At 46.5% G+C, this 14,979-nt stretch overlaps 1 protein-coding gene across 1 annotated transcript in view; it reads left to right on the top strand.

The window, feature by feature from the left end:
* LOC127579747 (growth factor receptor-bound protein 2) overlaps positions 1 to 5,751 on the top strand; it is a 119,597-nt gene extending 113,846 nt beyond the window's left edge. Inside the window, exon 5 of the mRNA XM_052032629.1 lies at positions 1,496 to 5,751. Coding sequence (XP_051888589.1) covers positions 1,496 to 1,681 — 186 coding nt within the window. The 3' untranslated portion in view covers positions 1,682 to 5,751. The remainder of the gene's footprint in view (positions 1 to 1,495) is intronic.
* Positions 5,752 to 14,979: the final 9,228 nt, after the last annotated feature.

Raw genomic sequence — 14,979 nt, 5'->3', positions numbered from 1 at the left:
CTGATCCCCCTTTATGGCTGAGTGATTTGTTGATCCTGATGCTTGGTTGAGTTAATAACAGGGATGTTGTGTCTCCAATTGCAGGTTGTGAACACTTGGCTCCTGGTAGGACTATGCCTTCAACATTTGAAAATATTGAAAATGGCTGTAATTAATGGGTTGAAGAGGGGTGAGGGTGGGGTCATTCGTCATCTAGACCTAGGGGGAGGTCAGGATAGGGCTCTGCTGTAATAGCTCATGAATAAACAAGTGTTTCCCTTCTTGGCATACACACAGCAAATAGCCTAGGAATAGCAGGGTTCTGGAATCCAGGATATTGACAGTTTAACCTTCTAATGCTTTGCTGCTGTCCTATCACTTGTAGCCAATAATTTCCTTCACGGTATTTCTATTTGACATTGGAGAAATATTGGGTTCTCCCTTAAAGTACAGACAGTGAAAGGGAGAATGAAACAAATTTCTGTTAAAATGGGGAAGGCCCTGCTCTCTGTGGTGGTCAGTGGGTGAATCCACATTAACCTCAGACCTTGATAATTCTTGCATCCAACTTTTGGTACAGTTGAAACTTTGCGGCAGCTTGTCTGAGGGAGTGTTAGAAAATATTTTTCTTGCAGTTGCTTCAGAAATGAATCGCGTTGCAGCTTTTCAATCTGGAACATGAAACGAAAGGCAAGCTCTCAGTCCGCCGTGCGTTCTTAATCCAATTACAAGTATTGATCCATTGTACAAAACTGTCCTGGTTTAGCATTATATTGCCAGCCCTACTGAGGTCAAATGGTTCCAGGTGTCAGAGATGTAAAATGCCACTGTTCAGGTTTGCACAAATAAGATGCATTTAGAGATGATAAACAAATCACTTGCATCCCTCACCACTTTCTGCACAGTGTGCTATATTAAAAAATGTAAAGGGTTGGAGTGACAACCTAGCCTTGCTTTGACCTCCACTGAAATTAGGGTTGAGATAGACCCATTGGTTAGAACCTGCAGGCCATCACATAGCAGAATGAAGATGAATTACTAAGGGCACCCAAATTTGTGAAGGATTATCCATAGTCCCTCAAAGACACATTTCTAGGATTGTTTCTTCAAGTAGCTTCAACTTCCTGGAACTCTAACTTCTCTCAATCCTAAGAAAAATCTCTCTAAGCACAAACCAACTGAAACTGACTCCAAATGAAATGTAAGCCTGAGCGGGTGCACATCATGGTGAGTCTGAAATGGCTGGAGGATATATTCCAATGTCTAGCAAGGTCTCTGCTGGTGCACATGACCCACACTGATCTGGGTTACAACGTGGTATGACGGGGATAGCACATCAGACAACAATCTGTTTGCAGTTTTGAATCTCAGCCTCTGATGCAAGAGTGTCTCCATGAACCAGAGTTATTGCCTATAAACTAGCCACCATTGTGCCCTGAACACCCACATCCAGTACCTGACTGAAACTTGCACCATCTGCCTGGTTAACTCTGTCTTTTGTTCTCCACCCCCACAGCAACCCACATACGTCCAGGCACTCTTCGACTTCGACCCGCAGGAGGAAGGCGAGCTTGGCTTCCGCCGTGGTGACTTTATCCAGGTTCTGGACAACTCAGACCCCAACTGGTGGAAGGGCAGTTGCCACGGGCAGTCGGGCATGTTCCCTCGCAATTATGTCACTCCGGTCAACAGAAACATCTGATGGACAGCAGTGCTGAAACCTGAAGGCAATCACGGCTCCCCCGTGAACTTCGCAGTCTGTATGGAACTTCAAACTAGAGCGCCAAAACCAATTCTGAGGTGGAACAGAAAAGCTGAGTGGTTTTACCAATAGGTTTCCACAGCTGCTTCCCCCTCTTCTCTAACCCACCCCTCTCCTCTTCTCTTTCCCCCTGTAAGTCTGTGCATGGGTTATAATTCCATTACTCTAATCCTGTTGTAGAATTTAATGTTTTTTCTCTATGCAAATATTGGATAATCTTATCAGCAATGTAACATGGGCCAGAGGTCAGTAACAGTCCTTGCCTTGGGTCTTTTTAAAAGAAAACGAATCATTCTTGGCCTTGTGCATTTCCACATGGAATTCCTGCTTTGTTTTCTTTGTACAAATTGTTAATTTAGCTTGTCCTTGGAAATAAGCCTAAAGTTTCCTCTAGCAGCTAGCAGCTATAGGAATCATGTATAAATCGTCAAGATGACTTGCAATTGTAGAAAATAACTTGGCGGCTTTTATCAACAGCATGTTCTAGGAGTTTATACAGGAGGTCGGGCTACTAATGGTTTTAAAGGTGTTTGGCTGAGCACTTCCTGAATTCTGTCTTCATAGTGCCTTTTGATTCTTTTTGGATTTTTTTCTGTACCAATATTTTTTTTTCTTGCTCTAATTCACCTCGATAACTGAGGGCTTCGAGTCAGTTGATGGGCAAATATTGGGCAATTCACACTGATGTGCCATTGGCCATCTGGCCTGTGACTGGGGCAGGGGTGTCGACTGAGACCAGGCATGGAGAACCCAGCAACTTAATGTTTGAACACACTTCTCAAATGCTGAGAAATTACATTTGTCCCCCTTTTCCTCTCCGATGCAAGCTGAGGCTCCAGTCAAGCAGCGAGCTAGGTATTTTTCATTTGTAAAGCTATGATTGTCATGCCAAGTTTAAAAACGTACTAGTACCGCTAGAGTTTGTATAACAGGTGTATTTTGAAAATGATGGGTTAGTCTACAAAGGGGCTAATTCTTCAGGCTCTGGCGTTGAATTCCTGCTACCTGCTCCCTGTGCCCACTGTGGAGTAGGACTAACTACATAATCCTGCTGCTCTCTCCACAGCCAGTCTGCACCATTCAGCCCAGCTCATCCCCTCCAGCCAGACTAATATTTATAAAAACAGCAGTGGTTCTGCTGCGTTGCTGGGGGAGCTGCAGAATTTCACCCACCCATCCTGGACAATGGGAGTTTGATTTTTGAGCTGAACACGATATCTGATGACATAACTGAGAAATTCTAGTTCTTAGTGAACTTTGGTTTTTAAAGCTGTCTTGCATTTTTATTAAATTCTTTGCTTCTATCACAATCAAGCACTGTAATAATTTATTTCTTAGGCCATTTTGCTTTTTAAGTGAGAGTGATCATGAAAATTAGTTGCAATTGAACCGATGTCGAAAGTTACTGCTGTTCAGGCCTACTGCCTTAGATCCATGGAAATGACAGCTATTGCTGCTGCTCACATGGGTGACCCCAGCCCAGTTACACTTTGCCAAATCTGCCATGATGGGTAAGCCTGCTATTTGGAATTGTGGAATCTTCTTGGCTGTCTCCACATTTTACATGCTGTTCAGCTGATGTGCCACCCAAGCCACTGATGTGAAAGTGGTTTGTATGCCAGACATAGCCACCCAGTGGGTTGAATCTGGCAGCTACAAAATTCCTGGTGGTACAGGAGCATCTTGCCATGGGAGGAGTTGGTGGGCAGGCTAAATGGGCACACAAGTCCGAAAACCTGTCATATGTTGCTTGCCTCTGTTAGCATTACAACCTTGGAGGATGAGCGAACTTCGGACAGAGAAATTGAGGGTGTTGGGTAGATCATCATCAGAATTTACCAGTCCAAGGAAAGAGGAATATCCAGAGTTGTCACTGGGAAGTCTGGAGCCAGTATATGGGCATTCACTACAAATAAGGAATAAGGTTAAAATTTGTGCCTACATGTTGTCACCATGAAAATCTGACCCCATCTGGTTAGTATTGATAAAATGACGTGAGCTGTCTCTGCAATGGCACAGGATAACAGTTAGTACCTAAATAATGTTAAGGATGTCTCAGGGCAATAATTGAGAAGGCAGAGTTGCAGATCCATTGCTGAGAATCTTTTGCTGATGCATCAACTGTTGAAGGACAGATTAGAAAAGAAACTCTGGGTTCATTCAAATGTCAGAATTCACCAAATGTAGCCTGGGGATAGGAGCATCGTGACAATGCTGCAGTCAAGAGGTCTGGGTACACGTTGAGGCAAGCTCCAAAGCAGATAGGTATTAAAGCTCCCAATCCACTCCCTGGCATCATCTGCCTTGATCTCTGTGGTGTTGGCAGTTCCTCCTCCACTATCCCCACCTTTCCCTACACACCTCCTTTGCCATGCCTGTGGGAGATAACACACATTGACATTAAATATATATATATATATCTATATAATTAATTGTAAACAACAGCTTGTGTGTTTATTGATGTTTGGTTTCTGTTTTGCGGATGTGACCAACTAGAGCTACCACCTATGCGTTAAGTACATGGACAAGGATGCATCTGGTTCAGCACCTGCACAGTCCAATTTCCTGCATGCACTTTCAAGGACTGTCAATATATCACTTGATTTAAGGGGAAATAAAATACTTCTGACTGAGAGCCAGTAAGCTGAATGGTGGGTAATGCCATTTGTCTGGAGTAGACATTGGACTGTATCTTATAGAGTGCTTAAACATTCACAGCCTCTGGAACCATACACAACTCGTCAGTAGTGGCAAGTGGAACCCACCCATTAAGTCCTGGTAGCTGAATCAGAATGCATGTATTATGATGCAATGACTCTGAGCTAGATTGAAGCTGCTCACTCTGTAATGGTAACTTCTGTTCCCCAGCCCACAGTTCGTTGTTTTGTAATAACAGTTCCTAAAATAGCCGGCAATGGAAATCAATGCCAATGTTTAAGCTGAACAAGAATGCTGTTATACAGAATTATGTACGTGTGGTGCAAATTTATTTAATTTTTAATTGCATAAATCTGTAAGCACAGCATTCAGTGTTGTGACTGGGCTTGGTTAGCATATTCTAGCACCAATATCTCACTCTGGCACCAGAGGATTACTCTTCAATCAATACATTATAATTTTGTTTGATCTTAACACATCCTCTCAGTCATCCACAATAGATTATATTTACTCAAATTATAGAGTAACAAACTTGCCCCACTGTACCTTATCCTGACATTATACTGTGACAGACATATACCCATACCAGTAAAAAATATCCTGTTGTACATATACTGAACTCTGATAGAGTGACATATTTATCCTCCTGTACTATATACCCTAATGTGCTGTGACATTTGGTAAAATGGATAGTAATTGGACTGCTGGCTATTTTTGGTTTATGCTGATTAATATTTTGTATGCCGATCATTACCCTGAGGTAGTGGAGGTACAAGTGGAACGACACGTTTACAGCAAATGTGTGTAGCCACTTCTTATGTACAATCCATGGAATACAGCAACAAGTCTGGAGCACAGTGGAAAATGTGTATAGGAGAAGGGAGCTGACTAATGAACTGGTCAGGCATTCAAATGAAGTATGGTAATTCTGGTTACCTTCTGGGGTCAGATTGCAGGCAGTATTGGGCACCAGGAGGTTTGACTGTGTTGCAGGTTGGTCTGAAATTAAGTTTTGGTTCCTGGAGTCCAGTAACATATTAATTTAATTTCCTTGAGTTTGTTTCTGCCTTACACTGGGAAACTGCTAAGAAATGATGAGACTTATGATATTGAGCTTTCCACTACACACTGTCACCTAAACTATTACACTGTGTGTGAGAGCTTTTGGCAAATGGACCATTTGATTGTTTACTTTTTTTGAATTAGTGTGTATCATAAGCCGTGCAGACATTTCGTGTATATATTAAAACAAATCATTGTTAAAATGGAAAGGCCTGTGTACTTATCCCTTGATTCTCAATGCATTTGGTAGTTAGAAATTAACTGTGAATAATAAAATGCTGTGTATTCTTCATGAAGTGATCTGGCTTTCTTTTGTTGGCATGTACCTGTACCAGACCTCTCACTGTGACCTGCTTATTCTAACTTTGTGCCCTCCCTGCTTTATGCTTCATGTAAGAAAAGGGTTAATTAATCAACCTTAAAGCATCTTTGTGTAACAACATGGTTTTTGCCTGTTAACTGAATTTAATTTTGAAAAATGCAGTGTAACTAAGGTTTGCTTTACATTGGACCCGTGTGTTTCAGCAATGTATCAGTTCAGTCAATGGAGATTAAACATTGTACCAGGCCAATGAGGTAGACGGTCTTTAGTTAATGTTAGATTTAGCAGCAGTTTCTATTTGTTTGAACATTGAGGAACAAAAAGGAATGCTCATGTTTCACTCAGTATGAGAGGATGCATTCAGCCCATTGAGTCTGTGCCACCTCTCAGCACCCCCATCAATCCCATTCCACACCATTTCTCTGTCACACAGCTCAACTCACCCCTTGATTCTCCAACCACCCACCTACACCAGGAGTAATTTCAAGTAACCAATTAACCTACCAACCAGGATGTGGGTGCAAACTGCAGGATCCAGGGAAAACCCCCTGGGTCAGTGGAGCTGTGAGGTAGCAGCTCTATCCGCTGAGTCTCCTACTCTAGTGGGTCACATCATTTCCAGAGAAGGTGCCAAGGGCACCCCCCCCCCCCCAAGTCTGCGTGGGGATCTGTCTACACTTGTCACACTCCCCTCTCCACACTTGCATGAAGCGAGTTCCCGATTGGCAAGGCACTGTACGGGGCCCTCATTTGTAAACTGCACCCATCTGACCCCAGGCCTGGCAGAACAGCTGAAATATTTGTGAATGTTTCTGAAGCAAAACACTGAAAAATATTCCAAATTAATCAGTTTAAGAATAAATAGTTAAACACCAGGAAAAGGTCCATTAAGGTAAGAATGAAATACTTTTGACACAAATCAAATGTAAATGAGCTGAAACTTGTTTACCTCCAGCAGCCATTCCTTTCCATTAACTACAATGTCCTCAACTTGCACCAAATCTAACCTGGTTTGCCACTAACACAAGGCATCTAATATTGATGCACAGTCAGAATGACAGAGGGAAGTTCCCCTCAGGAAGTTCTCGATAAGTGGTCCTGAAGTGCAGTGGATTGTTAATCTGCTGCCCACTCATTAAAAAAAAATTGCATTGCTGTCGTAGACCATTTGTGTATGGCACGGGGAAAGTCATAACATTACTCACGAGGAATGGCTTGATTATTGCTCTTAACTATCTCCAGCTTAATGATTTGATTAACAATTCAGTCAAGGGGAGAATATGATTTTAGCTGTGCTGCTTAAAACTAGAATTGAGTGTATTGGGGAATGTGATAAGGTAATGTTATGGTGCAAGTGAATTACCATCCATCCTGAAGCACTTCTCACAACATGGTGATTATACAAGACATTGGTGAGACCACACTTGGAGTGTTGTGCGAAGTTCTGGTCACCCTGCTGTGGGAAGGATGTTATTAAGCTAGGAAGGGAGCAGAAAAGATCCACCAGGATGTTACCAGGACTGGAGGGATTGAGTTATAAGGAGAAGCTGGATAGGCTGGGACTGTTTTCCCTGAAGCCTAGGAAGCTGAGTGGTGAACTTCTGGAGGTTTATAAAATCATGAGGGGCATAGATAAGGTGGATGATTAGTCTTTTCCCTGGGATAAGGAAGTCTTTAAAAAAAACTAGTGGACATAGTTGTAATGTGAGAGGGGAAAGATTTAAAAGGGAACTAGGGAAACTTTCACACAGAGGGTGGTGGCTTATAGGGAACGAGCTGCCAGAGGAAGTGGCAGAGGCAGGTACAATTACAATGTCTGAAAGACATTTAGACAGGTACATGGATAAGAAAGGTTTAGAGGGATATGGGCCAAATGCAGACAAATGGGATAGATAAACATCTTGGTCGGCATGGACGAGTTGGGTTTAAGGGCCTGTCTCTGTGCTGTGTCAAGTGGGCAGTCTTGTGTCCGCTCCAGTCTTCTCAGCTTTGATACTTTGAACTCCAAACTGATGTTTGATTCTGAGGTCATCAAGTTGTTACTATTAGATACGTATTTAATTGTCAGTAGTTATTACCTAATGCATGAATGTCAAAATGAAGTGCTCTGAATCTCACTAGTACCTTTTGACAACACCATCCACATAAGGTAACATAACAACAACTTTATATATAACATCTTTAACTTGGGGAAACATCCAAACATTAAACCAAATCTGACATCAAGCTGTGTGAGATATTAGGGCAGAAGTTTGGTTTTAAAGTAGTAAGGAGAGGTTGATGTTGGATAGATAAGAGAGCAAGAGATCATAATAACTAAGTCCTAATGGAGTCCAGCAAGTATGGGTGAGAGTTGACTGGACTTGGTGCAGGTTAGGACATGGGCAGCAGTATTTTAGATAATAAAGGATAGAACATGGGAAACTGGCCATGTGTGCAGTGGAACAGTAAAATGTGGAGGATTTCAATAGTGGGTGAACTTAAGGACACAGGTATGCAATAATGTACTGGTGGAAATAATGATTTTAGTGATGCCGTTGTCTGGATCAAATACAAATCCATGGATTAACTACCTGGTTGAGTTTCAGACAGGTGTCCAGGAGCAGGATGAAACCTAGGGTTTGTGGTGGGACCAAAGGCAATGGGCTTTACTATTCTAACATGTATTAAAGGAGTTAATTATCTGGCCAAAACTGGACAGATAATGGGATTGGGCAACTGTATCCCACCCACTTAGGAGGTCACAGTGGCCAATTAACCTGCATGCTTTTGGGATTTGGGAGGAAATCAGAGTAATTCACGGTCACAGGGAGAATATTGCAAACTCCACACAGACAGCACCCGTGATCAGGATTGAGCCTGGGGTTATGGCACTACTAACAGCACCACCCTGCTTTAACGCACAATCTTGCCTGCCCCAAATCTTTCAGTACTGTCAAGCCTCAAATCAATCACTGATTTAAATGCATCCCTCCACTCACCTCGCCAATTGTAAGGCAACAGGTAAGAAGCTGGGCAAAGCCACTCCAGCTCACTTCCTGATTAGGTATCTAATGAGGGGTAGTTAGTTAAAAGGTTCTATGCAGCACCATTTCCTTTAATCACCTTTATGCCATCCTTCATAATACGTTATGCTACATAAAGTCCTGTTTTCCGGTTTATTTCTATCAAAAGTATATAAAAAAAGAAACTGCTGCCAACACTCAGCAGGTCAGGTAGCATCTGTGGAAAGCAAAACAGGTTCGAGGCCCTTGGAACTAAGAAAGAGGGAATGATCTTTATCAGGCCCTAATATCTTTACAAGTTTTATTGATTTTTAAACCTATTCACATCTGTTGTAAAAGCAATCTCTTCCAATCCATCCCTGGTTCCGTGCCATTTCTCACTGTCTTCAAAGATGCGACTGATTGAAACCTTGTTGAAAGCAACAAATGTAAAATAAGGACAAATAAAAGGCTAAAGAATACTTCTATTTCCAGCATTACTCTTAGAATGACATTTTTGGAGACCTGACATTTTTGTCGCATCTGGAAACGATAACTTGTTCGGTTAACATCAAGAATGCTATAAGAAGTTTTAAACCTTGGAATGGAAATAAAATTAACTTTTAGTTTCTTTGTCATTTGGTAAGGCAGCAGACAGTTTAACAGTGTTCTTCATAACTTCCTCTATGTTGTTTCAAATGCCAATTGTTTTTTTAATGTCTAAACTGGGTTGTTTGAAGTTAAGCCTGGGTTTACAGACAAGAGCATAGATAGAGATTTACCTGGTCCGACCCATATACTGCACTTGGAACATGTGAAGCAATGTGAGAGGAGCAGTAGCTTCTATTTTCCTTCACTGGATGTGGGCTTTGCTAGCAAAGCCAGCGTTAATTACCTCTGAGGAGATATTGAGCTGTCTGTGGGAAGACTGCCTTGAGGTACTTCCATAGCACTTTTGGTTGGGAGGATCAAGGATTTTGACAAAATAACATTGAAGAAGTGACAAATTATTTGCATGTTGGGACAATGTAAGATAATCTCATTGGGATGTGGTTACTTTCTTGCTGCTGGTGGTCATTGTCTGGCACTTTTATGCTATGAACATTGTGCCATTATTAGTCCACGCCTTTGTTGTTCAGGTCTTGTTGCAAATGGCCATGGGGTGTTTCATTATTTGAGGAACTGTGAATGAAGCAACACTGCAAACATCCTCATTACTGACTTCATAAAAATCTCATTAAACAGGTAAGGATGGTTGAGCCTAGGTCACTGTTCTGACAAACTCCAGCATTGGTGTCCTGGGGCTGACATGATGGGCCTCCAACAACTACAACCATTATCCCTTGGCTGGTATCATACCTAGCACAATGGACAGGTTGCCTTAACAATTCCTATTGACACTTGAAAGACCACCTTAACATGGAAGACTATCATCCCCACCCCATCCACCAACTGCAATCTTGCTATTTTGTCCATGCTTGGACCAAGATCTCTGTGATAATAGGAGGCAGGTAGTCCTAAAGGAATTCAATTTGTGCATCAGTGAAAAGTTGCTGTTGACTCCTCCTTGAAAGCATTGAATACAACTCCTACTCAGACTGGCACTTGGATGACTGAGAGTAGGTCGCATGAATTGGACTTGTCCTGCTGTGGCAAATGTCAGTACAGGTTCTCCCCAGGTTATGATAGGGTTATGTTCCTGAGAACTGTTCGTAACACAAACAGTTTGCAGGTTGGAAATGTGGCACTCAGCAATATATTTAAATAAAAACAGGCCATCCTAGGGCAATGTGCATTTAAAACAGGGTGTTTAACTCAACCATTCAGATATTTCCACAAACCGAGTTCCCATACAGCAGAAAGTACCCGCAGCAGCCAAAAGATCCATCCCACCGGTCTCCCAAGCATTCATTCACGTGGGCATTCGTAACTTCGGGAGAACACTGACATGGACAGCAGTTCTGGAGGACCAGTCTTTAGCACTCAACACTTCATGAAACAGAGTGCATGAAATTAACTAAAAGCTGGCCTCTGTAATGATGTGGATCATCTGCTGGGCACTTAGTTAAAGGTGCAAATGTTGGGCTCGGCCATTATTGAGAATAGGGGTGGTCATCTGCTGGTTTGTTTTAATTGTCCACAACTAGATATGGGAGGACAGGTGGTCATGGAATCCCTTCACTCTTCTGTTCAGAATGCATGTAAACCTGGACCATAGCTTCACTGGGCAGGAATCTCATTTTCAGGTGGGTCTGGTCCTCCTGCTCAGTCAACTTGATGATAACCCTCCCAGACTGAGTACATCTCATGGTTGTATTACCTCAAGTGGTTAGGTTTACTCTACATCTGTGACCACATAACATGATGGAGGGTGTCTTCAGTGTGCCTGAAAGGACCGCAGTGCTCTCTCCTAGTAATGTTGCTATGGACAGGTGTAATGGTAACAGGTAGAATAAGTCATTTGGGCCTTTGCCATGTGCTGGATCTCTCAAAACCTGCCTCAAGCTCAGCCATAATCTTCAGGTCTCAATCAGTAGTGACACCAAGTCAAGTCCTCACAAGGAGTCATGTTTGAGAAGTTCAAGGCCGCTCCCTCCCAAATGTCCTGCCACCTCTGCTGAGACATTCCCAGGGATTATTACTGAGTCTGGGGTGTTGGCTGAAAGGTAAGATTCTGTGAGTTTGTTGGGCTGTGTTACAGCTCTGTCCAGGCACATTACCAGGTTACAGTCAGCAGGCCTCTGCAGGGACACCTGGGCAATGCATTCTCTGCTCTGCCGGAACTATTGCTCCTCCCACCCTGTCCTTTGTAAGGATGCCGCCCCTTTCTCTCAGTTTCTCTGCCTCTGCCGTTAAGATCAGGCTCTCCACCCAAGACATCTGAGATGTCCTCCCTCAGTAAACATGCCTTCCCCTCTACTGTGGCTAATGGAGCCCTCGCTTGTATTTCCTCCATTTCCTGGACTTCTGCTCTCACCCCCACTTCACCCCTGAAAGATGGATACTGTGATCTAGTGAACTTTTGCTGCACTCCAGACCTGTACTCAATATTTTGGATGCAGTCTCACAGGAGCTTTACACAACTGGAGCAACACACTTCTTGTCTTGGACTCAAATCCTCTTGCAATAAAGTCCAATGTACTAGTTGATTTCCCAACTGTTTGCTGAATCTGCATATTAACTAAGTGATTTGTATACCAGGACACCCAGCTCTATTGGACCACTGATGCTTTTCAATCTTTATTTCAAAAATATTTCACTCTTCTATTTTGTATGATCTCAGTATTTTTGTGTCATTTTATCTGCCAATGTCCTTGCCTATTCACTTCACCTTTGAACAGCCCATATTGTCACCCTGCTTTGTATCATCAGCACACTCGGATATATTGCACTTGATCCTCTCATCCAAATCGTTGACGTTCATTGTGAACAGGCTCAGTCCCACCACCAATCCCTGCAGCAGCTCATTGATCACAAAAGTCCCAACCCCAAAATGACCCTTTTATTCCTATTTTCTGCATTTTAACCAATCCTCACTCCATGCCAATACATTACCACCAATACCATGCATTCTAATTTTGGTTAATAATCTCTTGTGTGGCACCTTATTAGAAGGCCTTCTGAAAGTCCAACTAAACTATATCCAGTAGTTTCCACTATTTTGCTCATTACAACCAGAACGTATTCCAAAGATTTTGTCAAATGTGATTTCCCTTTCATAAGTCCATGTTGATTCTACCCAATCCATTTACTATCTTTTACGTTCTGTTTCCATTTCCTTAATTAATGGATTTCCTAATATTGATGAGGCTAACCGGTCTACAGTTTCGTGTTTTCTTTGTTCATCCTTTCTTCAACAGTAGGGTTACACGTGTTACCTTCCAATCTACGGGAAATGATCTGGAATGTATGGAATTTGGGAAGAAGACAACCAGTACATTCACTATCTCCATTGCTCCTTCCTTCAAAACCCTAGGATCCAGGTCATTAGATCCTGGGGATATGCTGGGATTGAAAGCTAATGCTAATATCTTTGACTTCCTCGTTTACATTTGACCTTCCACAGTTTTCAAGGGGTTTTCCATATCTCTCTCCTTCCAATTAAAGTGCAAACTCCTGGTCAAAGGTGTGTCCTGTAGGTGAAAGAGCAGCTCAGGGTCGTACATTCACCCCATTGACCGGAGCGTCACACAACCGGAGCACCATCCCACAGGCAATCCAGTCAGTAGGACGGCCCTATTCTTTCCCCGGACCACTTCAGGCTCCATCACTCCAGTCTCCATCCGATTCCTTTTGTCGTTGATCATCTGCTTCTACCTCTGTCGTTGCCACTTGCTGAGAGCAAAGGTTCTTCCTCACGTCCTTCCCAACACATTAAACCTTCTCAGGATACCCCCAGCCCCGCCGCCCGTCGCTGCCCCCAGTCTCCCCCCAACCCCGTCGCTGCCCCCAGTCTCCCCCCAACCCCGTCGCTGCCCCCAGTCTCCCCCCAACCCCGTCGCTGCCCCCAGTCTCCCCCCAACCCCGTCGATGCCCCCAGTCTCCCCCCAACCCCGTCGCTGCCCCCAGTCTCCCCCCAACCCCGTCGCTGCCCCCAGTCTCCCCCCAACCCCGTCGCTGCCCCCAGTCTCCCCCCAACCCCGTCGCTGCCCCCAGTCTCCCCCCAACCCCGTCGCTGCCCCCAGTCTCCCCCCAACCCCGTCGCTGCCCCCAGTCTCCCCCCAACCCCGTCGCTGCCCCCAGTCTCCCCCCAACCCCGTCGCTGCCCCCAGTCTCCCCCCAACCCCGTCGCTGCCCCCAGTCTCCCCCCAACCCCGTCGATGCCCCCAGTCTCCCCCCAACCCCGTCGATGCCCCCAGTCTCCCCCCAACCCCGTCGATGCCCCCAGTCTCCCCCCAACCCCGTCGATGCCCCCAGTCTCCCCCCAACCCCGTCGATGCCCCCAGTCTCCCCCCAACCCCGTCGATGCCCCCAGTCTCCCCCCAACCCCGTCGATGCCCCCAGTCTCCCCCCAACCCCGTCGATGCCCCCAGTCTCCCCCCAACCCCGTCGATGCCCCCAGTCTCCCCCCAACCCCGTCGATGCCCCCAGTCTCCCCCCAACCCCGTCGATGCCCCCAGTCTCCCCCCAACCCCGTCGATGCCCCCAGTCTCCCCCCAACCCCGTCGATGCCCCCAGTCTCCCCCCAACCCCGTCGATGCCCCCAGTCTCCCCCCAACCCCGTCGATGCCCCCAGTCTCCCCCCAACCCCGTCGATGCCCCCAGTCTCCCCCCAACCCCGTCGATGCCCCCAGTCTCCCCCCAACCCCGTCGATGCCCCCAGTCTCCCCCCAACCCCGTCGATGCCCCCAGTCTCCCCCCAACCCCGTCGATGCCCCCAGTCTCCCCCCAACCCCGTCGATGCCCCCAGTCTCCCCCCAACCCCGTCGATGCCCCCAGTCTCCCCCCAACCCCGTCGATGCCCCCAGTCCCCCCTCACCCCTGTCGCTCTCCCAGTCCCCCCAACCCCGTCGATGCCCCCAGTCCCCCCAACCCCGTCGATGCCCCCAGTCCCCCCCAACCCCGTCGATGCCCCCAGTCCCCCCCAACCCCGTCGATGCCCCCAGTCCCCCCCAACCCCGTCGATGCCCCCAGTCCCCCCCAACCCCGTCGATGCCCCCAGTCCCCCCCCAACCCCGTCGATGCCCCCAGTCCCCCCCCAACCCCGTCGATGCCCCCAGTCCCCCCAACCCCGTCGATGCCCCCAGTCCCCCCCCAACCCCGTCGATGCCCCCAGTCCCCGCAACCCCGTCGCTTCCCCCAGTCCCCCCCAACCCCGTCGATGCCCCCAGTCCTCCCCAACCCCGTCGATGCCCCCAGTCCCCGCAACCCCGTCGCTTCCCCCAGTCCCCCCCAACCCCGTCGCTTCCCCCAGTCCCCCCAACCCCGTCGATGCCCCCAGTCCCCCCCAACCCCGTCGATGCCCCAGTCCCCCCCAACCCCGTCGATGCTCCCAGTCCCCCCCAACCCCGTCGATGCTCCCAGTCCCCCCCAACCCCGTCGATGCCCCCAGTCCCCCCCAACCCCGTCGATGCCCCCAGTCCCCCCCAACTCCGTCGCTGCCCCCAGTCCCCCCGTTGCCCTGCCTTCAGTCGCCCCGTCCCCCCCCCGTACCCGCCTTGTTCCCCCCCCGCCCCCCACCTTCAGTCCCCCCCGTCCTCTCTGCCCCCGTC

Source organism: Pristis pectinata, chromosome 18 (genome assembly GCF_009764475.1).
Source record: "Pristis pectinata isolate sPriPec2 chromosome 18, sPriPec2.1.pri, whole genome shotgun sequence".
Classification (NCBI taxonomy): Eukaryota; Metazoa; Chordata; class Chondrichthyes; order Rhinopristiformes; family Pristidae; genus Pristis; species Pristis pectinata.
The sequence above is the reverse complement of the archived record's forward strand: the minus strand, read 5'-3'. Positions and strand labels throughout refer to the sequence as shown.